General features: G+C 39.2%; 1 protein-coding gene and 2 pseudogenes across 1 annotated transcript; 2 read left to right on the forward strand and 1 right to left on the reverse strand.

Moving 5' to 3' along the window:
• Positions 1-4,547: 4,547 nt before the first annotated feature.
• LOC127675748 (melanoma antigen preferentially expressed in tumors-like) lies at positions 4,548-7,180 on the reverse strand. Its single transcript, XM_052171835.1, has 3 exons — positions 6,888-7,180; positions 5,839-6,423; positions 4,548-5,061 (listed from the first exon to the last, which is right to left on the reverse strand). The coding sequence occupies exons 1-3, from the start codon at positions 7,178-7,180 to the stop codon at positions 4,548-4,550; spliced, it is 1,392 nt and encodes a 463-aa protein (XP_052027795.1).
• A 190-nt stretch (positions 7,181-7,370) lies between these two features.
• LOC127674592 (ribosome biogenesis protein NSA2 homolog) lies at positions 7,371-8,300 on the forward strand (annotated as a pseudogene).
• Positions 8,301-19,603: 11,303 nt separating this feature from the next.
• LOC127675662 (ubiquitin-conjugating enzyme E2 C-like) lies at positions 19,604-20,138 on the forward strand (annotated as a pseudogene).
• The last annotated feature ends 3,600 nt before the right edge of the window (positions 20,139-23,738 follow it).

Consider the following 23,738-nt stretch of genomic DNA (forward strand, 5'->3'; position numbering starts at 1 on the left):
ATATCTTTAAAATTCAAAGTCTTTTAAAAGTTCAGTCTCTTAACTGTAGACTCCACTAAAATACTTTCTTCCTTCAAGAGGGAAAAATACTAGGACACACTCACAATCAAAAGCCAAAATCAAACTCCAACCATCTAATGTCTGGGATCCAATTCATAATCTTCTGGGCACCTCCAAGGGCTTGGGTCACTTCTCCAGCTCTGCCCTTTGTAGCACACACTTTGTCTTCTAGGCTCCAGCTGCCTGTACTCTACTGCTGCTGCTGTTCTTGGCGGTCATCTCATATTACTGGCATCTCCAAAACACGGCTGTCTACTGCTGTAACTAGGCTTCACCAATAGCCTCTAATAGGCTCTCTTCTTAGTGCCAAGCCTCAACTCCTTTTCATGACCCCTTCAGTCCTGGGCCATCAATTGTAACTGAGTTTGCATCAGTGTCCTTCTGTGGCCTCTCACAGTGCTGAGCCTCAGCTGCTCTCCATGACCCTTTCGTGCCTTCAAAACCAATACCACCTGGGTGACTCTTACACAGTACCGAGTCCAATCACAGCATGAGGTACAACCTTGGCTATCTCTGGAACATAGCCTCTGTGCTCTCAGAAAACACTTCCCAGAAGATTTCACCTCAGTGATGCTGGTTTCTTCTTAATCACCGCTAATTTCTTTACTCCAGCTAACCAGCATCAATAGTCCCAGTAACACAAAGGTTCACTTTAGTGGTTCTGGTATCTTGTTAATAACAGCTGATTCTTCAGCCCCAGCTAACCAAAGCCATAGGATCTTCACAATCAAAACATGGCCCTGATAAGAGTCTTTAATTTTCTCACAGAAATTTCACAAGCCAGGCCTCCATCTTCTACACTGTTCTCAACATTATCTTCCAAGCTCCTATACAACATTCCACAGAGCTCTTAACACTGAATGGATCTCTAGCCCAAAATTCCAAAGTCCTTCCACAGTCCTCCCCAAAACATGGTCAGGTTGTCACAGGAATATCCCACTACGCTGGTACCAATGTGTCTTAGTCAGGGTTTCTATTCCTGCACAAACATCATGACCAAGAAGCAAGTTTGGAGGAAAGGGTTTATTGAGCTTACACTTCCACATTGCTGTTCATCACTAAAGGAAGTCAAGACTGGATCTCAAGCAGGTCAGGAAGCAGGAGCTGATAGAGGCCATGGAGAAATGTTCCTTACTGGCTTGCTTCCCCTGGCTTGCTCAGCCTGCTCTCTTATAGAACCCAAGAGCACCAGCCCAGGGATGGCACCACCCACAAGGGGCCCATCCTCCATGATCACTAATTGAGAAATGCCTTACAGCTGGATCTCATGGAGGCACTTCCCCCAACTGAAGCTCCTTTCTAACTGTGATAACACCAGCCTGTGTCAAGTTGACACACAAAACCAGCCAGTACAGTATATACTTATGTGTGGATGTACTTATAAGTGGATATTAACCATAAAATACAGATATCATGCTACATGCCACAGACACAAAGAAGCTAAACAAAATGGAACACCCAAGCAAGGAAGTTTGAATCTCACTTAGAAGGGGGAATAAAATAATCATAAGAGGCAGATGGAGGGAGGGAACTAAGAGGGAAATGGATATGGAGGGGAAACAGGGTGTGGGTGGGGGCAGTAAGATCAGGTGTGGGTACGAACCAGAGAGGTGACTAGATGGCCATTAAAATGAATGGAAATATGCATCTGTTGGGGGTGGGGAGGTCGGGGCATCTCTAGGAAGAAACAGAGACCTGTATTAAGGAAAATGCCCAAGGATCAATGAGAGTGACCTTAGCTGTGACTCACAACATTGAGGATATGGAACTTGAAGAGGCTACCTCCTGTAGCCAGGCAGGAACCACATTGTAGCAATAGGGACACCAAGGCACTCACAAATTTTTCAAACCCAAATTTATCCTGTCTGCAAATAATACAGGCATAGGGAAGGAAGCAGAGACTGAGGGAATGGCCAACCAATAACTGGCCCATCTTAAGACCCATCCCATGGTCAAGCTCCAGTGCCTAACACTATTAATGATACCCTGTTATGCTTGCAAAAAGGATCATGTTGTCCTCTCAGAGGCTACACCCAGCAGCTGATTCGACAGATACAGACACCCACAGCCAGTGGATAGAGCCTGGGGACTCTTATGGAAGAACAGGAAGGATTGTGGGCTCTGAAGGAGATAGGCACACCACAGGAAAGCCAACAGAGTCAACTAACCTGAACTCTTGCGGCTCTCAGAGTCTGAACCCCTAACTAAAGAGCATACCTGGGCTGAAACTATGCCTCCCTGAACATATGTAACAGATGTGCAGCTTGCTCTTCATGTAGGTCCTGAACAACTGGAACCTGGAGTGGGGGCTGCCCCAAAAGCTGTTGCCTGTCCAAGGGAGGTATGTTCTTCTAGCTGGGCTGCCTTGTCTGGCTTCAGTGAGAGTGGAAGCACATAGCCTTGAAGAGACTTGAGGTATCAGGGTTGGGGAATACCTAGGGGTTCCCCCATCTGCTCAGAGGAGAAGGGTAGTGGGGATGGGATAAAGACTTTGGGAGGGGGTGACTGGATGGGGGTCAGTGAGTGGAATGTAAAGTGAATAATTTAAAAAATTAAATTAAATTTAAAAAAAGAGCCGGGCAGTGGTGGCGCACGCCTTTAATCCCAGCACTTGGGAGGCAGAGGCAGGCGGATTTCTGAGTTTGAGGCCAGTCTGGTCTACAGAGTGAGGTCCAGGACAGCCAGGGCTACACAGAGAAACCCTGTCTCGAAAAACCAAAATAAGGTATTTCAACAAAAAGTACTGTACAATAACTATTACTAATTTTCTACTATTTTTCTTACTATATCATTGGAATGCAGTTGTGTCGGAACTTGAACATGTGACAGGGACTAATATTAAACTTAAGGACTTTTAAATGTCTTTGAAATGATTTACATTATGATTTCAAAATAATGACAGCATCATCAGTAAATTAGTAATTGCTAGCTTTATATTATTTGTTTCTCTGTAAGTCTTGTATATCTAGGACTCTTACACACATGTGGTAGGAATGTAACATATCCAATAAAGCTGTTATCATGGAAATGCAGCAGTAGTGAATACTCAGGGCATGATCCATTATGTTGGAAAACATATCTGCTGCATTAAGTGACAGCTAGAAAAGAAATTAATTAGAGGAAGCATAGAAGGTATTCTGGGTTGGCTCCTAAATACTTCCCCTAAAAATTTAGGTGATAAATCTTGATCCCCTCCAATGGATTTCTGAGATGTAGTAGAAGCTTTATAGTGGACCTATTCAAGGAAATAACTAATTGTACTTGTGCTCTTTACTCATGTACTGGAACCCCAAAATTCACATTTTTCTCTCTGCTTCTTGGCCTTCATGAAGTGAGACTGTATCTCTGTGCTACAGTGCTCTATCTACCTTGCCAATGTCCCAAAGTGATGGAACTAAGCAAGTATACAATGAAACCTCTGCAAGAAAAATCTTTTCCTCCCTAAACGTCAATTATCTCTGGTATATTCCATGCCAGAAACCAGAGTGACAGACATAAGAGAATAAGCTCTTTGAAGAGGTGATAGTTAAGCCATGAACTTTTGAGTAGATATCTAACAATGTGGTGTTTACTTTCTATTGAACAGAGTATAACAAGAAAAAGAAAGGCAAAATTTGGGGTCCAAATGGATAAAATAACATTACTAAGTGGTAGCTTAAGAAACAGTAGAAGGACAAATTAAACATGTAAACAAATGGACTCTAAGTAGCTTCATAAAGGAGATTAGTCTTATTTGCATTCTAATTCTTAGTACTTAAAACAATACCCTCAATAGATATGTGATATATAAAATAATCTGAAATCTGGGAAAGGAGGAAATAATAGGTAATAATAGGTAATTATTACTCACTGGTAATTCCAGGTAGCTGCTCATAAATAGCCCAAGGAAGCCTAAAATATGAGTAATTTATTTTTGCAAGAATTTTTTATTAATTATTTTATACACTTTGTGTTTTATTCCCCACCCTGCCAACCTCTGTCCACCCTCCGACTTTTCAACATCTGATACCTCCTCCCCTCTTTCCAAGTGGATGTCCCTTCTTCCCACCCCATCTGATGTCTAAACTCCCTGAGGCCTCCAGGCTCTTGAGGGTTAGGTGCATCATCTCTGGAAGTAACTTGAGGTGGAGGAGCAAAAGCTTGTTCTTCAAAGACACCTCCTGCTCTACAAACAAATCCAGGAAAAGTTGCAGTGGTATTAAATTATGTTAAGTATTTATGAGTGGATGAAACATTCAGCATACCATGATGTAGTCATTGCATATCATATACTCAGCACTTTAGCACTAAGATGAAGATCAAGAACAGTAAACGGACTCTCAAAGTTCTCCATTTTCTTAGAGTTAATTATTTTAATCAGTTATACTTCCTAACTTTAGTCTTCTATAACATAAGAATCTTACATCAGATTCTGGGAGCTAGAGAAAAGAACACTGGACAGTTATCAGGTCAAATTTTGGGGTTGAAATTGGGTTAAACTTGTAAGTTTACTGAGAATAAGTGATCCAATTCATGTCACTCCTCTTTGCGGCTTGTAGCATTGCCTTCAGTTGTGCTTGGACATCCGAGAGCTTCTGCCGGTCTAAGCTGCCATGAAAATGCCATTGTTCATAGCAATGTATAGGGATAGGGTAAATCACGTATTTTAGCTCCATCAAAGGTGTTAAGTAGTGAAGAATTCTCATGAGCATAGGCATCGAAATAGGGTTAGAGACAAAGCTAATCACACGGAGATGGGAACACTTAGATAGGGCTGGCAGAATAGCAGAGAGGACAGCATCTGTTAAATGGCAGTGATTTATGGCCAAATGCTGCAAGGTATCTGAGAGCTTCTGCAAAAGAATCTGAAAAGGCCCACAATCATCCCAATACATTGGGTTGTTACTAAGATTCAACAGCTTTAAGTGGGTGGCCTGAGCGCTCTGGGATAGAAATTTGAGATCCCTGTAAGAAATTTCGCAGAACGGCAGATATAAGAAATCCAAATTAGGTGGTAAGGCTCTGTGGAGAGAAAACAAAGATAGGGTGAGTGTCATATGAAGCAAAGCAGTCTGAGGACTAAGCAGTTTTGCACAATACATTGCAGCAACTAACAATAGGGGCTTTGATTCAGTCTACAGATGTGTAACCCTGAGAAGTTACTTTTCTATTCTCATAATTTGTATCCTGGAGAATTTTCACAGAATGTTATGATACAGGTTTGTGCCAAAGATTTAGTGGAAAATCTTTAGTGGAAAATAACTTTAGTGAAAATATTATCTACTTAGTGATTACAACACAATTGAATGTGGAACTAGTTCACCTGCATGGAAGAGATGGGACAGAAGGAGCAACCAACTGGAAACTCCCTTGGCCAGTCCATAAATGGCAGCCTCCAAATTCATGGCCTGAACCTTGGAGATAGCAGATTTGGAAAATCATCTGACATCAGACTATGGGTATTCAGCTGTAAGTATGTGCACCTGTGCCGCCGAGACATAAAGTCTTTCTCTTAGTTCCTCCTCTCTTGACTGCTAGAGAAGGACTGCATTCATCTTTTCCCCTTTATATTTCTGGACTGAGCACAGTACCTGCCCATGCTTTGCTGACTAAGGTTTTTGTGACCCTGTTGTCTCAGACTATGACAGACACTTTCTGGCATGGCTACTCTCAAACTCTAAAGAGGACAGAGATGGAAGGCATAAAGAGTTGTTAAGGCTCTCGGGAACCCTAGCAATGATTTCCCCTCTATCTTAATAGACAGTTTAGGAAACACAGGTAATTATTCCAAGCCCTCACCTGAGTAGGCTGTCCAGATGATCTGTGAGACTAAAGGAAGACAGGTTGAGCTCTTTCAGGCAATGCATCCGCCCAAGATAGTTGAGGAACACTCGAAAGACTTTCCCATGCAAAGATCTACAAGTGATTTTAGAGAGACTCAGGCTGTCCAGATAGATCATGTGAGCCAGAAGAGTGGTAACTTCACTCAGTGAAGCCTGATCAACTGCCAGGTTCTGAATACAAGTTAGATCAAGGAACTTCAGAGCGTTTTTGGCATAAGCAAATCTATCAATTTGTAGATCTCGGCAGCAGAGGTGCAAGGACCCTGAGCTCTGCTCTACTTTATTCAGAAGCAAAGCAAAAAATTCCCTTTCTCTCACGGTGCCATCAAGGGAAAGGTCTACTAGTAGTTCCATAGGCTGCATTGAGGACTGACTCTCATGCTTTGGATCTGCAATGCTGCACTGGCTTTCTAACTTCAGAATAGAGCGTGAAGAATGAGTACAGCCATGGAAACAAGTTGGAGATCTGACACCAAATTCAGGGCATGTTGTCCTGCAGTCAACACCCTGCCTTACATCTAGGATCCTCAGTTTAGGGCTCCTGTAAGGAAAAGAGAAGAGACAACATCTAAGAGATATGCAAAGTTTGAAAAGATATATTTATTTATTTTATATATGTGAGTACACACATTTTAATGTAAACTCACAGGATCAACAATGGTATGTGAGGACTTGATCTGCACTCTTTATGCCAAATACCAACAAGCCTATCTCATGAAAATTCAACCTCCTTTAATTGTTTTCCTCGTCTTTTATTCACCTCAATTCCTTTACAGTGCTTAAGTTAGTGTCTTTCTCCCATGTAATAACACCTGCTATGTGTACCCTCAGTAACATAAATTTCATAATGAACATTTAGTATATTAGCCTTTAATATGTTACCAAGTGTTGGGCCAACAGCTTCACATGTAAATCTTCAGCATTCACTAGCTACTAACTTTGGAAGAGTGACAGTCTGCAGTATAACCTCCTGTGTCTTACTATCTATTATACAGGGGGTCTTACCTAGAAGAACAGTCTTGGACAGGAAGGAATTGAAGACTTTCAACCATGGCTTTCAGGAGTTCACGCTGGGGTTCCTGCACACTTAATGTTCCAATGTGGAGACAGGTAAAGGGCCAAATCTTCACCATTGCTGTCAGTGTCTTCCTATATCCTCCCATGAAGGCAGCAGAGAACAACGGAACAAAAAGCTCCCTTGGGATTTCCTCCAGGGAATTAATTGCTACAGGCTCATTGCTCAGTAAACTCTGTATTGCAAGATCCAAAAGTGAGGATGGGTCCCTTTCATCCATCATCTTAAACCTATATCAGGATGAGAGATATTTAGAAGTCCTTAGAAGATATTCACAGACTCTTCTTTAAGACAAATGTGAACCCTTTCCCATGCTGGCCTGAACAAAGTAGGCTCGTGGACCAGTGGCACGCAGAAATTAAGAGGTTTTTGGAACCTGGGAGGTGGCAGGAAGCTGCTCCAAGGCTTTCATCATGCGACAAAATAAATATATTAATTGCACCATAAGCAATATGGGTATCATGCGGACTACCATGAGAAAAAGAGGGAAAAAAAAAAAAAGGTCAGGAGGCCCATGAATGTTCAAAGAAGGCAGAAAAAAAATATTGGCCTGAAGGCTAAGCTCTACTATAAACAGGGCTATGCTGAGAAAATACAAATGGAAAAGACTATTAAGATGCATGAAAAGAGAAACACCAAGCAGAAGGATGATGAGAAGACTCCTCAGGGAGCAGTGCCCACCTATCTGCTGGACAGAGGGGGGCAAAAGTGCTTTCCAACACAATTAAGCTGAAAGGAAGAGGCGGGAAAATGGGAGTTCCCTCTACCCAAAGTTCGTGCCGGAGAGGAGAAACCTTGAAAGAAGGTTTGAGAAATATTGAAAGTTATTCGAACAGGAAAAGAAAAAGAAGGCATGGAAGAGAATGGTTACTAAAGTCTGCTTTGTTGGTGGTGATGGCTTTACAAGAAAACCACATAAATATGAAAGGTTCATTAGGCCAATGGGTCTACATTTCAAAAGAGCCCATGCCACACACCCTGAGCTGAAAGCTACCATTTGCCTGCCTATCCTCGGTATGAAAAAGAATCCACCATCCCCACTATATACAACCCTGGGTATGATCTCCAAAGGTACAGTGATTGATGTGAATGTGAGCAAGTTGGGCCTTGCAACACAAGGAGGCAAGGTTATTTGGGGAAAGTATGCCCAAGTTACCAACAACCTTGAAAACAATGGTTGCATAAATGTGGTCTTGCTGGCTTTGACAGTGATGTCATATAAGTCATTCCACTCACTACCAAAGACTACACACTATCAGGAAAACACTATCACTGGGATCTTTCTGAACCACCAACCGCTTTACCCCATGTTCAGTAATCAAGAAGTATTTATTAAATTATGATGAAAAATAAAACATTGCTCAATTAAAAAAAACAAATGGAGAAAAGGAGCAATGGAGAAAATATATTAGTTGTACAATAAATTTGTGATAAAAATTGATAGCTACTTCCAGAAATCTCTACTGTATGCATAGATTAGAAACAGATTTTTCTGAATGTACAAAGGTTTGCATGTGTATATACAAACATGTGTATGTATGTATGTGTGTATGTATGTACGTATGCATGTATATATGTATGTATGAAAGATTACCATTAGAAATCAACAGAGTATTGTTCAGCCTCCATGTGTATGTGGGCTTTGGTGTTGGCAAGGATGTGGAGAAAGAGGAATACTCCTCCACTGCTGGTGGGGTTGCAAATTGGTACAACCACTCTGGAAATCAGTCTGGCGGTTCCTCCGAAAACTGGGCACCTCACTTCAGGAAGATCCTGCTATACCACTCCTGGGCATATACCCAGAGGATTCCCCAGCATGTAATAAGGATACATGCTCTACTATGTTCATAGCAGCCCTATTTATAATAGCCAGAAGCTGGAAAAAAATACCCAGATATCCCTCAACAGAAGAATGGATACAAAAAATGTGGTATATTTACACAATGGAGTACTATTCGGCCATTAGAAACAATGAATTCATGAAATTCTTAGGCAAATGGATGGAGCTGGAGAACATCATACTAAGTGAGGTAACCCAGTCTCAAAAGATCAATCATGATATGCACTAACTAATAAGTGGATATTAACCTAGAAAACTGGAATACCCAAAACATAATCCACACATCAAATGAGATACAAGAAGAGAGGAAGAGTGGCCCCTTGTTCTGGAAAGACTCAGTGAAGCAGTATAGAGCAAAACCAGAACAGGGAAATGGGAAGGGGTGGGTGGGAGAACAGGGAAAGGGAAGGGGGCTTATGGGACTTTCAGGGCGTAGAGGGCTAGAAAAGGGGAAATCATTTGAAATGTAAATAAAAAATATATCGAATAAAAAATGTACTTGGGGAAAAAAATCAACAGTTAGTAGAAGGCAGTATCAGTTACCTATCTACCTGGTACCCAGTATGTCCTCTAGAAAGTTACAAGGCATTAAGAATGAAATTGTAAATGTATGTGATAGTGACATAATCATCATTATCAATCATCTTGGAAACAGAGAGTAAGAAAACATCAAAATGATAGTTATCAAAGAGAAAAATATTGAAATTTCAGTCCTACTCCATCACCATACACTTTGGGTAGTGAAGCAGACAGACAAAAACTGCAAGAGATACAAATAAAGAGATATAATTAGGGACTTCAATCTGACATAAAACTACAGACACAACGATTGTGTTAAAAACAAGCCTAAAAGAAGAAAAGTGTGTCCCAATACTAAAAGAAGTAGCTACCATTTAGAAAAGAGCCTCCATTAAAAATTTCAATTGAAATTCTTAATGTGCTCTCCCATATTTCAAAACCAAAAAGTAACCAAACTAAAAACAGACTAGTGAGTCCTCTCAGCTCTGGAAAGAATGCAAAGCTGAGAATTGAGGGTAAAACAAGCATGGTAGTATATGATAAACATAAGTCTGAAACAGCTGTGAAACAACACAGTGACTCCCAGTCAGACATGTGCTTAATACAAGCTGACAAGTAGATGAATGGCATTAAGTGACAGATATGAATGATCTGAAACTTCATTGTTTGAACAACAGAGCTTATGGGGAAGGATGAAATCAGAGATAGAAGAAGGAAGCATGGCCAGGCACTTTGGTAATGATAAGAAAAGACACAAAAGCAGGAAATAAGACTCTTGGAATATATAAGAAATGAAATCAGAGTATTCATAACCTTTCTCTCTACCACAAAAAAATGGTGTTAGAACATAAAATGATTATATATATACATATATAGCAATGCAATATCATACAAATAAGCAAAATTCCAAGCAAAACTATTAAAACCATCCGAAAATAAACATTCTGTTTCTTGTCACATACCTAGTCTAGGGCACTTTAGTATCAGCCCGTACACTCAGACACCGTCCTTGGATAGAATAACTTGCCACTCAGACACCGGTGGTTCTTGTACAGAATAACTTGCCGACTGAGGTAAATATTACTCTGTTCAAAGGCAAAGAAGAATTATATTAACCTGAGACTTCTTAGGACTGCAATCGCAAGAGACACAACATTCAAGCAATCCTGAAAAACATGTTTCAAGGTTCTAAAAACTGGGCTCTTTTTACAGCTTATGAAGCAAGAGAGTTTAATTTTGGCCCCCTTTGTCAAAAGCTGTGATTCTTTTGTCTGAAGTAAAAGTCAAATTTGCTTGTAAAAAAGTGGCTGGGCAGTCTCATGAAACAAGGGTGATAATAATATCACAAACTGTTACAAATGCTAGTGAAATTTGTTTCAAAAGTTGAATTTCATGTTAGTATCCAAGGACAGCCTGTTCTGTGAATATTCAAAATGTTTAGCATTCAAATACTCAAACAGAGTAGTTCAAAACATTAGTGGTAGATGTGCCTGAAGTCTGGTTTATCAAGACTGAAGATTCCATTTTAAGGGTACCAAAGCAATGCTGCTATCTTGATTTTATTTTTCCCCAACAAGCTCAGTATCAAAAAAATGTTCATTCTCCCTGAGTAGATATGTAAGTCTGGTTCAACTGCAAAATATTTGCAAACAATTAATGGAAATAAACAACTTGACGTCAAAGTTCTTGCATGAAAGAATATGCATGAAGAGATAAGTGTAAAGGAAGGCACATGAGAAGGGACTTATTCCACAAAAATCACCCCCCAAATTCTAGAAAACCTTTCTATTGACAACATCATATTCCTTCTGGAAGAAGAGAAAATGGGAGCTGGAGACATGGTTCAGCAGTTAAGTAAGAGAACTGGCTTATCTTTCAGAGCCAGGTTTGATTCCCAGAATCTACATGGTAGCTTGCAACCATCTGTATCTTGAGTTTTAGGGGATCAAACACTGTTTCTGACCTCTATAGACATAGGTATACATGCATTCAAAACACTCAGACACAAAAAGTGAAATAAAAAATTAAAAGAATAGATAACTTAGAAATAAAAGTCAACACTAACGGAAGTAAGTGCATAATAAACAAAGGTGGCTTGTAAAAACACTGGAGCAAAGGGGGAGGATGATACATTTAGAATAAAGTTTAAAGTAGATTCATAAAATGTACCATCTACATTACATAACATGGGTTAAAGATCTAAACAAACAGTAAAACCAAGGGCTAGAGAGATGGTTAAGTGGACTGAGTTCAATTCCTAGCACCCACATGCTCACAAGAACCTATATAACTCCAGTTCCAGGGAGTCCAGTGTCTCTCTTCTGGCCTCCAAGGATACCAGGAAAACACATATTGCACATGCATACATCCAGGGAAATCACCCATAAACATAAAATGGAAGTCATTTCAAAAGAAGTTAAAACACACAGTTTCTTGATAAAATATCTTCTTTAATCTCACCGTAGCAAGGGGCTTTCTAAATGTCACTCAAATGTCTAGAGGCAATGAGAGAAAGCAATAAGCAATTTGGTCACATTAACATGAAATCAATTCAAAATATAAAAAATTACAACTAAATCAAAAGGAAACAGAAAAATTTCAAAGACCAGTACATATCTCGAACAATTAAATAATATACTAATTATCCACAGAAATCTAAAATTGAAAGGCAATGGACCAGAAAATTGATATAAAAGTCTGGAAAAGATGTGAATTATTAATTAATACAATAATGTAAAAGCACAATCCACAAATGATAAATGCAAAATTTTAATGACAATTGGGTACATTTGCCTTTAATGACAAATTTGATGCATTTAATGACAATTGGGTACAATCATGCACATACCATTTAATTCATGTCAACTATATGCAAAAACTTTAAAAGTAAGGCACCATAGTCTGTGAATGCGGCTATGAGAAAACAGCAATTCTCATACATTTCTTAGTGTAAGTGAAAACTAATAAAATGTTTCCAGAAAAAAATTTGAACTGCCTAACAAAACTACATATGATCTTAAATTTGACCCAACAATACTGCTGAACATATCCTAGGAGATCTGTTTTCATATAAAAATATACATGCCTAAAGATATTCATAGAAACATTACTTATAATTTCAAAATATTAAAAACAGACATAGATGAACATTTAAGTAAAAATATAGTATGGTCATACAAACGTTTCTGACTCAAAAATGAAAAAGAATAATGAAAATCTGTATGAAATGGCAGGGTGTCATTCCTATAAATGTTGCTAAACAAAAAATTGAAAGTAAGAAGGACAAATCGTATGTTACCTTTAATGTAATAGGGCAATATAACAAAGTGAGTAACTTTTCCTTTTTGCAAAATGAGTACAGGAGAGAATAGTCCCAAAACTGAAAGCACTGGATGTTCCTACAGGGGAAGAACAGAGAGAAAATGGGAAGTAAGAACAGTGTAGAAGGGAGGGGGATGGGATGGTACTTCTCCAAATATAGTCTGTACAATTCAGGTTTTTTGAATAATAGTAATGCTCATATAGCCAAAACACTCCTTTTTATCTTCACTCCCGTGAACAGATTCTGCCCACCACTGACAGAAAATATCAAGAAAAACCTATCTGTAGTAAATATGTACAGCATGTCTCCTTGCCTTTGTTCCCTAAGTAACACAGCACAGTAATTTACACTGATTTAGAAGCTGTACATAATCTATAGATGAATTAATGTATAATAAATAATACAGTACTTTACATGCCAATACTATACATATGATACAATTCATGAACTTCCACAGAATTTTAGTGAAAACTCACTGATGGTTTCCTGGAACCTGTGTACTGTTGACAGCAAGGGAAAAAAATAAAACAATTAAAAATAACCAGAATATGGAAGTGACTGAATAATTAACAAATGAAGCTAACAATACTTTTGGGGGTTGTTCATGCATGTGTATTCATGTGCATGTGTGTGCATGTAGAAGACAGACACTGACATAAGTTGTCTTCCTCTATCTCATCCCTTCCTGTCTTTGGATATAAGGTTTCCCACTCAGACTGGAGAACAGTGATTTAGCCAAGATGGCTGACCACTGAGTACTGAGATTGTGCTTGTCTCTGTCTTTTTTCTCCCAGCACAGGGATTACAAATATTCACAGCCATGTCTGAATGTTTCATTCATGTTATAGATACATAGGTCCCTTCATGCTTGTGTGGCAAGCACTTTACCAAGGGGGGCACGTCCTACTCCCTAAACTAACTGTATATCAGATAAATGCAACTACAATGGAGAAATGGCTAAGCAAATGGTTTGTAAAGAAAAGTTGGAAAGCAGCAAGTTAACTTTATTCATCAAAATAAGGACTGAAAGAATTGTACACAGGCATCTGTTAATAAATCATTTTAACAGGTATTTTGGTTAGTATTTTTGAAACTACTCTCTGAATATACTGACTAGAAATGAACAAAATATATGTTACAGATGATTTAAAGTACATCAGCAAAAAGTATCTAATAGGTAAGGCTAGAATAGATTGGAATCGCTTGTATTTGAATCCTAAATTTTAGTAGGACCAGCCAAAGTGATACCCAATTTATAATCATGTTACACAAAACATCAGTTAGAAACTATCATTCTGGAGGGAGCACAAGCTTCCTTGAGAAAGTGGTCCTACTCTAAGACCATGGTATGAAAATGTATAAGATATACTTGCAAACTATATAGTGTCAGAAAATGACTGTAAGGAAGAGATATGTTTATAAAGGAATTCCCAATGACCAGGCCTAAAAAAAATTTAAGGAACAAAATTATATTTTAATCTGATTATAATATAAGGTATATTAATCACTTGTAACCATATATCAATATAAATAAAACTGAAAAAATAAATGAGGGGTGAGGAAAAGACAGCTTCTCCTTCATAGAAATTCCAGGCAATATATATAATGAGAATGAAGAAAACTGAAGATCACCATTAGGTAATACATTTCAAGCTAGTCTCTAGAAAAGTTCTAAATGAAGTGAGTCAAAGTCTGAGAAGACAGAGGATAATTTATATCCTACACTGTTTCTTTCACCATGGTTTTAAGGAGCTAACAGTAGCACTGCACTGGAGCAACATAAATGTTACAATTTAATTACAGAACTGAGGGAAACATCACCGGGAGTGCAACATATATATACAATGTACCACCCTGACAGGATGTAAACTAGGGAATATGGCATGAGATTTAAAAAGAAATACCAAAAAATATGAATGCTTTGACATTAGGAAGAAAAATGAAGTGGACTTCGACTGAACAATGAGTTGTCCTTTTTCCATTTTTCACGCGGAAAGAGCGTCCCTAGCTAAAGTAGCCTCTTTCCTTATCATGTGGACTGCAACACACTGCCTAATTAGGACTTAGTGGAAGATTTCAATTTTCCACAAGTCCACAGTATTATTCAAGCAGGCAAATCATCCTTGTACTAACAAGGCTATTCCAGTGCCTTCTTGGTACTATGTATGCCCACACATCAATTGCTTGCTCACTTTCCTCTCTGGTTTTTCTTACCATGTGATATCCACCAGTCTTATTTAGCAACCAGTATGTGTTACTAGTAAATGTCTCTGTGTTGTATCCGTTCATTGTTGGGTATCATACACTTACCCGTCTTGAAACATTATGGAAGGCATAATGTGCATCAGAGGGATGAATATGAAAACAGAAAAACAGGTAACTTTTGCCAGAAAGGAATAACTTCAATACAATCATTAGAATATATGAAAGTCAGGAGGAAGCTGGCAGACTAGAAACTCCCTCATATCAAATGCTGAATTAAAGGAGCCAGTATAAAAGCTAGGTGTGGTAGTTACATTTATAATCTGGGGGATAGAGACAAGAGAATCAGGAGATTGAGGTCATTGTTGGCTTCATAGAGAGTTTGAGGCCAGCCTGGGCTACATCAGACCTTTGATCTAAATAAAGAAATAACCAAATAACACATAAAACAAGTCAGGAAAAGAAAATATGGACTCTATTTAAAAAAAAAAAAAAACAGGACAAGAAGAGCATTGAAGTATCAAATATCAGGGCAGGTGAAGAGTATGGAAGACCAGAAAGGTCATGCAACTCAAAAAAGCTAGCACCACAAGACTTCAACATCAGCTCCTTGTCAGGACTGGTGAAGGAAAAGGTTCATCCAAAATGTAAAACAGATGAGCCCCAGTGGAGAGTCTGATATTTCTATTTCATTTTATTTTGTATGTGTCTGTTTGGCCTGCTTGTATGACTATGCACTACACATGTACCTGTGAAGGCCAACTGAAGGGGTGAGATCCCCTGCAACTAGAGTAACTGACAGTTGTAAGCTACCATGTAGGCACTGGAAACCAAACCCAGCACCTCTAGAAGGGTATCTTTTAACCTATGAGCCATCACTTCACCCTGAGACTGGGATTTCTATGGGAAGAGCACACCTACTATTTTCTCAAAATCTTAAATTAAATTAGTAACTGTGGGCTGACACTGACTCCACAAGTGTAGTAAATGATCATGAAGAAACAATGTGTTTTTTTTGTTGTTGTTGTTGTTTTTTTTTTTTACTCATACTGTCTCAGAAGTTTGTCCATCCCGGTGCAATTCTGAGAAATGACAAATATTTAAGGTCAACATACTCTGGTAAATAAGAAGCTGCCAGACTGGTTTTGTGGGAGGCACCTGTAGAAGGCAGTGATGAGGTTTGGTGAATGACAGACAAGGACACACTGAAAGCAATGCAGGCAGCAGACACTCACGAGCCACAGCTCAGAGGCCATACCACCAGTGTGATAATGAGTAAACCCCATCACCAGGCAACTACCGAGGACTCAGGTGATCCCATGCTTGAGATCACGGAGCAGCTCACATGTAGGGCCACTCACCTTCTGTATGGGTCGATATTGCTGAAACTGGAAATCCTGAGTTACAGACCCACGAAAGGCTTAGGTTGCAGCAGCCTCCTTCCTCTCAGATACTCTACTGTTGGGTGAGAAATGAGTGTAGTGAGACCAAAATTCCAACACAAATCTTGGTGCTCTATTTCCTTCCCACAGTCTTAAAAGACACTTGTAACATATACCCTGACATGGACATTAGTACACTCATACTTTTTAAACTGGAAAGTCTCTCTAAGAGGAGAGCCCTCAAAGCCATCAAAGCAATGTGGAGGGATATAAATAAGGAAGCCCCTAAAAGTCAGCTACATTAGCCAACTGCTGTTTGACTGGTAGGGGCTGTGTCATCAGCTTAAAAGTTACTAATAGTAAGATAATCCAACGTCTGAGCTGATGAATTGTCTCAGCAGCTAAGGAAAAAATATTTCTGTCACAAAGAACCAAGATTTGGTTCACAGAACCTAGATGGCAGCTCAGAACCATTTGTAACTCCTGTTATAACCTCCACAGGCTCCAGAACACATGGGTTTCATATAAGCTCATGCAAGGAGGCACACACTAAAAATAAACAATTTTTAAAAGATAATCTAATTTTAATTCTCTACCAAGTCCAGCTGACAATCTCCAGCTAGTGGACCCAGAAATAAAAATGTTTTGCCCATTAAGTTTCATTCTTTCCTTTCTGCTATGCTTTTGTATCATTTACACTTTACAACATTTTAAACTTTCTAGTTTTTATTCCTGTCTTTGCATTTACCTAGTGTCATTCACACATTTGTTCTGAATAATGCACTCCTATCATGTACTCTTTCCCTCATTCCCTTCCTCTTCCTAAAATGCTTCTGTCATTGTTTGTATATGCTTGGCTCAGAGAGTGGCCCTATTAGAAGGTGTGGCCCAGTTGGAGTAGGTGTGTCACTGTGGGTGTGGGCTTTAAGACCCTCCTCCTAGCTGCCTGGAAGCCAGTATTCTACTAGCAGCCTTCAGATAAAGATGTAGAGCTCTCAGCCCCTCCTGCACCATGCCTGCCTGGATGCTGCCATGTTCCCACCTTGATGATAATGGACTGAACCTCTGAACTTGTAAGCCAGCCCCAACTAAATGTTATCCTTGTAAGAGTTGCCTTGTTCATGGTGTCTGTTCACAGCAGTAAAACCCTAACGAAGGCATATTCCTAATGTGCTTCCATTTTTTCTTCTCCACTTTCCTTTCTTTTACTCAGCACTGCTTCTTCTTAGGCTCCTGCACCCATCCAACTGACTTTGTTCATTTACTATTTCCACTTTGATCCACATTCAGTTTTAACGTTATGGTTCACTGCACACTATTTTTGTAATTCCTGCTCTATTCTCATTTGAGCTGTGGTATTTGGATTTAATCAGCTTCATGCCTCTTATAGACATGGTCTATATTGGTGTAACAGCTGTTAATAGTGGTTAATTTCTGTCCTCTCTGAACAGTACTAAAGATTTAGCCTGCAAGAGGAGGCTGCTCACTAACATCTCCAAATAAAACTAGAAGAAATACCAATAGCAAGTGATGTAGAAGTAATAACGCAGAACCACAAGCAATATGAAAAACAGGGGAAATGATCATAACCCCTCAATTGTAACTGTTTCAGCTAGGGACAATGAAGTGGTTGGAAGGAAGCACTGAGAATTCAAACTCTGCACAAAGTAAGAGTCGGTGGTTTCAAAGAAGATACAAAGTAGCAGGTGAAGGAATGTCGGTTACAGATATGGAGATGCAAACCAGAAACATGCATGAGAACATCAGCAAGAAACTGAGTTTGAAAACAAATAATAAAAATATTAGAATTTAAAAAATCAAACAAAAAGCAGTGTGAAAAGGTTCACTAACAAATTGTATCACTTAACCTAATGAATACTGGGGCTACAAGAAAATTCTACATTTAAACATCAATATCATAAAAAGAAATAATAAAGTGAAAGTCTGAGAAGACTTAGCTCAGGTTAGGTTTTGCTCACAGCATGCTCATAGCCCACAGTAAAATTATTATGATCAAGTTGGTTTCCTATCAGTGACAATAGGAGGTTCATGATACAGAAATCAATAAAGGTAATACAGCACCCCATAGACACCTGTAGGATTATATTTTTAAAAAGTACAGAAAAGTATGCTTGCTTAAGAAGGACACATTTATAAAAATGGAAGGACACACAGAAAAGGCCTTGAGAAAAGCTAGAGATCTGTTCATGACAGCAGCCCTGAAGAGTCTAAGAGCACACCTTAACATAAAATGGTTCTACATAACAAACCTGTAGAGTACACTATACTAAGCTGTGAAAGCAGAAACCATTTCATCTAAAGTCAGTGAATAAGAGAATGGGACCTGCTCTCTAAACCACTTTAGCTTGAAGATTTTGCCTATAGCAGTAATGCAAAATGAGGGCTATAAACAAAAAAGAGAAAGTGAAATAATCTCTCTATGGGTAAATGGCAAGCTCATACAATTAAAAGAGTACCAACACTTGAACGCAAGCACTAAAATGTGCTTTAACACTTTCACCAAAAATGCAGTGTGCACAGCAACATAAAACTGTCCAGTTCATATTCACCAGAAACATGTATGTGTGTGTGTGTGTGAATGTCTTACGAAAACCAGCATTGTATACATTATGTGAAAACTTTGAGACAAAATAAAATTGTCAGAATTTTGAAAATAAGTGTCTGACCAAGAATCTTCAAGTACTTCTGAGTTATGAATCCAGTGAAGATTGAAGACCTATCTCTCTGGATGAGACTATGGAAAAATGCTGATCAACTTCAACGAAATATCTGGAACAATGTCCTGGAATACAAAGAAAACATTACTGAGATTATTCACCAAATGTAGATGAAATTTGTAGTTAACTTATCAGCATATCTGAAATGTTAATCTCCTAGTTTGGATAATCTTATATTTCTAGTTTCAATAATCCTATACTTCTAGTTTGGGCAATCTTATACTTTTTACAACATTTCTACACACTAAGAAAATCTTTGTGAACACCTTCTAACAAGTTTAAAATTAGTGGGAAAAAATCAGGATTAAGATGTTAGGTATGGAAACATACATCTGGAATTTCAGTATCAAGAAGGCAGAAAGAGAAAGATAACTAAATTTCAAGTCAATGAGCAGTTACACAGTGACACTGAAACCAACTGTCTGCCATTCAGAGCCCCTTACAGGAAATGAAATCACCCTTATTTACAGCAGGTAGGTGGACATGTATTTACTTTTCAGGTATGAAAAACTTTTTTTTTCAATATTGAATACAATAGAAATGGAAAAAGTATCTGTACATTTCAGTCCTTGCTATTTTTAAGACACTAGCACAAGTTGCCATTTCGTGTCCACACTCCTGTCTTGGTGCCAGCACCGCTAGGATGGCCTCACAAAACGGCGACCCAGCTGCTGCCAGAGTTGCCACTGTTCATAAAGGAGCCAAGCCCTGCGGTGGTGGGGGGGGGGGGCATTGACTGGGGCCCTGTGGGCAAGTGGCTACAGTAGGAGCTGATGACCTTCATGAGATCTGGTGACAAAAGCATTTCTGCCTTCCCTGAATCTGACAACCTGTTCAAATGGGTAGGGACCATCCACAGAGCAGAGGGCACTGTATATGAAGACCTGAGGTATAAACTCTCCCTAGAGTTCCCCATTGGTTACCCTTCCAACGTACCCACAGTGAAGTTCCTAACACACTGCTACCACCCCAACGTGGACACCCAGGGCAACATCTACCTGGATACCCTCAAGGATAAGTGGTCTGCACTATATGATGTCAAGACCATCTTGCTCTCTATCCAGAGGCTGCTAAGAGAACCAACATCGATAGCCCTTTGAACACACATGCTGTGGAGCTCTGGAAAAACCCCACAGTAAGAGACCAATTCAAAGCAGGTCTCCAGCCAAGAGCCCTGACGCAAGCTGTCCGCCTTTCTTTTGTGTCGTCTTTGTCCTTAGACTCTTTCCTTTCTCCTTGATTGTTAAGCCATGTTGTTACTTTTGTTTCGTTTGTTTCTTTTAAATTTAGTCTGATTGAACCCTTACAATGTATATTAAATAAATACACATCGGGAAAAGGAGACTAGCACATAGAATTAATGGCATATGAAACTAAGATGTAAATATGAAATATTCTTTGGAGTTGAGGTCTCACCACTTTCAGTATCCCAGGTGATGCAGACCTCGTAATCCTCTCACAGCCCAGGAAATACCACCACGTCAGGTTCAGGAATATAACTCTTGGAAGAGGGGGTGAAAGGATGTATGGAGAACTTTAAAGAGAAAGTAGAAGATGGTTAGTCACATACTTGAAGGTACCTCCACCTCGGAAGAAATTTACACATCACACAAGATTGAGCGATCAGTCCAGATCACAGATTAATCCCTCTACCCTGGTCATTTAGTCCCAAACAAGTTTAGTAGATTATTATAGATAACCTAAATGGGTGGATTCAGAGAGGTTTTTTTGCCTTTTCCACTCCCTCAGCAGTGTTAGCCGCTCATTTCTGGAGAGGAGTTCGCGGTGGTGGGCGCGCCATAGTCTTCGGTGGCGGCTGCCCCTCAACGGTCCCTCGTCCAATTTAAAGCGACCGCCGATAATTCTGATTGGCTTTGAAGAGTCAACCGACTTGTCTCGGACCCAGCCACGCTATACTCTACCTCGAGACCTGTAACTTCCATTGTGCCTCGAGACCAATGACCTGCTGCAGCAGTATTAGCTGGTTTAGATTATGTGCCTGACCACCTACCTTCGCTTTAGGAATTGGTGATTAGGGGTTAGTGATTAAGTTTAAGGTTAGGGTTAGTTACCAATTAATGGAAAAATAAACTCCTATAATGGAGACATAGCTATTATCTGGCTATATATGTACCAGGCCATGCCATAACTTATTGTCGGATTTAGCGGACAAAGGCCTAATCATCTGTTCAACTTTAATCCCACAATACTGATTCTATACTTTTTTATTCTTTTCTACACTACCATCCAATCAAATATAACTCTCATCATCATCACAATCATTATCATTATCATCATCATCAACAACAACAACAAAAACTAAACAATAATTTCAGGAGAGTAAAAGTCTACTCTCATATTTAAAATTTGTAGCAAATGTGCACATCTTAGTCTTCATGTAGGTTCCCTAAGAATTGGAGTGGGGGATTGTCCCTTGCTCTGTTGCCTGCATTTGGATGTCTTTCCCCTACCTGGACAGCATGGTCGGGCCTCAGTGGGGAACCCAGAACTAGATGGCCCAGGGTGGGGAGGGTACCCAAGAGGAGAAGGGCAGGGGTTAATGGGGAGATGTATTGGGCAGGATTGGTAAGTGAGGAGAGAGGGGGCCTGCAATTGGAATGTAATATGAGTAAAAAAAAGTAAATTATGGGAAAAAACATAAAATGTACATACAAATACATTTAAACTACATAAGGCAGCAAACAGGACACATTTAGATAATGAAAACATAAGGCTAAGTACAACCACTTGACTGAGTTGAGATGTCTCTAATTATAATAATTATCATTGGGTACCTGTTACCAAAATGCTGAGTAAGAGAGTCTGACTGATTTCTCATTTTTCACTTCTTGAAGATTTTTTTATTCCCACAGAGCCACCTTCAACCTAAACATCAAACTATGATCCTGTCAACAGTAACTGTCAGAAAAATTATGAAGAAAATATATAAACACAAACCACATGAAATAGTATCATACATTTACTTAGTGAGTTGAACTGCTTACATTGTCCAGAAAACAAATCTCTTTAAAATATTTTTTAAAATGAAAGGTGAGCTGGCAAGATAGCTTAATGGGTAAAGGTATTTGATTCCAAGCCTGTTGACCTAGAGTCTCAGGAGTAGTTGGATAGACCCTGCTTCCACAAACTTTCATCTGACCTACACCTACTCACTCACCCACACATACACACACAAATGAATGTTTGTTTTTAAAGAAGGTATAATTAGTCTGCTCTGCCTCCTTCAAAAGAACAGACATTGGACAAACCTAAAGCCACTAATTTCCCAGATGAAGTCTAAACAGAAAAAGAAAACAGGAAGGTCAAAGTAGAAACCCATTTGTGCCTAAGTCAATCAGAATCAGAGAGATGATTATATGTTTAATGGTTTGTTTAGGTGGACCATTGCTCGGTGCAAATTGAATAACACAGGAAATTTTGAAAAGTTAGTATTTCCTTCATTCATCTATGAAGAACATGTAGGCTAATTGCATAAGTAACCTATTGTGAATGTTTTCACAAGAAACTTAGATGTACAAGCATTTCTGAAGGATATTAATTTAATGTACCTCAAGTTCTTACCTAGGAATGAACACTGATTCAATTATAAAAAAAAATTAAATCAGGCTACGTGTAGGAAAATGTATAAAGCCTGGATATAATCATGTTACATAAGGCAGACAAATATCTTGAGCTTGTGTCATTTATGGATCCTATAGATTTATGGATTTTTAGAAATACATAAAACTATATTTTTGCAATTACAAATGAGATGGTCTTAGGGAACCAAAGTTGGAAGTGGCAACAGAAAAAGGGAAAATATGGAGGAAAGAGTGTGATTACGTCATGTGATATGCTCATATGCTAATGCCTCTGTGCAACCCATCAACAAGTAAAATTACCACATTCCAATAAAAATTACATTTAGAAAGAGGTACAAAGTTACCCTTGAAAAATAAAACACAGTGACATATAATAATATTTCCCCGTTTTCATGACTCTTAAAATAAGTTCTGGGCTGGAGAGATGGCTCAGCTTCCCAGCAACCACATGGTGGCTCACAAACATCTGTAATGGGATCCAATGCCCTCTTCTGGTGTGTCTGAAGACAACTAGAGTGTACTTATTTATAATAATAAATCTTTGGGCCAGGAACTGAGTGAGCAAGGTTAACTGGAACAAGTGGGACTGACCAGAATGAGCAGAGGTCCAAAACTCAATTCCCAGCAACCACATGAAAGGTCATTGTACAGCTACAGTGTGTTCATATACATAAAATAAATAAATAAATAAATCTTTTAAAAAATTAGTTTTATTGGATGGGCGGTGGTGATGCTCGCCTTTAGCCCCAGTGCTTGGGAGGGAGTGACAGGCAGAGCTCCAACTTCAATGCCAGCCTGGTCAACAGAGTGAGTTACAGGTAGCTAGGCCTACGCAGAGAAATCATGTCTCGAGAAAAAAAGCTTTGTTTAATTTTTTATTCAATATTTTTTTATTTACCTTTCAAATGATTTCCCTTTCCTGGCTCCCCACTCCCCGAAAGTCCCATAAGCCCTCTTTCCTCACCTTGTTCCCCCATCCACCCTTTCCCACTTCCCTGTTCTGGAATTGCCCTACACTGCTGCAGGGAGCCTTTCCAGAACCAGGGGCCACTCCTTTCTTCTTGGACATCATTTGATATGTGCATTGTTTCTTGGGCATTCCAAGTTTCTAGTCTAATATCCACTTATCAGTGAGTGCATACCATGATTGGCCATTTGAGACTGGTTTACCTCACT

Source organism: Apodemus sylvaticus, chromosome X (genome assembly GCF_947179515.1).
Source record: "Apodemus sylvaticus chromosome X, mApoSyl1.1, whole genome shotgun sequence".
Taxonomy (NCBI): Eukaryota; Metazoa; Chordata; class Mammalia; order Rodentia; family Muridae; genus Apodemus; species Apodemus sylvaticus.

Excerpts from the sequence above, each read along its gene's own strand:
- LOC127675748 (XM_052171835.1), bottom strand. The coding sequence starts at position 7,180 with ATGATGGATGAAAGGGACCCATCCTCACTTTTGGATCTTGCAATACAG. Across the intron at positions 6,424-6,887 it reads GTCCAAGACTGTTCTTCTAG|GAGCCCTAAACTGAGGATCC; the intron begins GTAAGACCCCCT and ends TTTTCCTTACAG. Across the intron at positions 5,062-5,838 it reads CATCTGGACAGCCTACTCAG|AGCCTTACCACCTAATTTGG; the intron begins GTGAGGGCTTGG and ends TTCTCTCCACAG.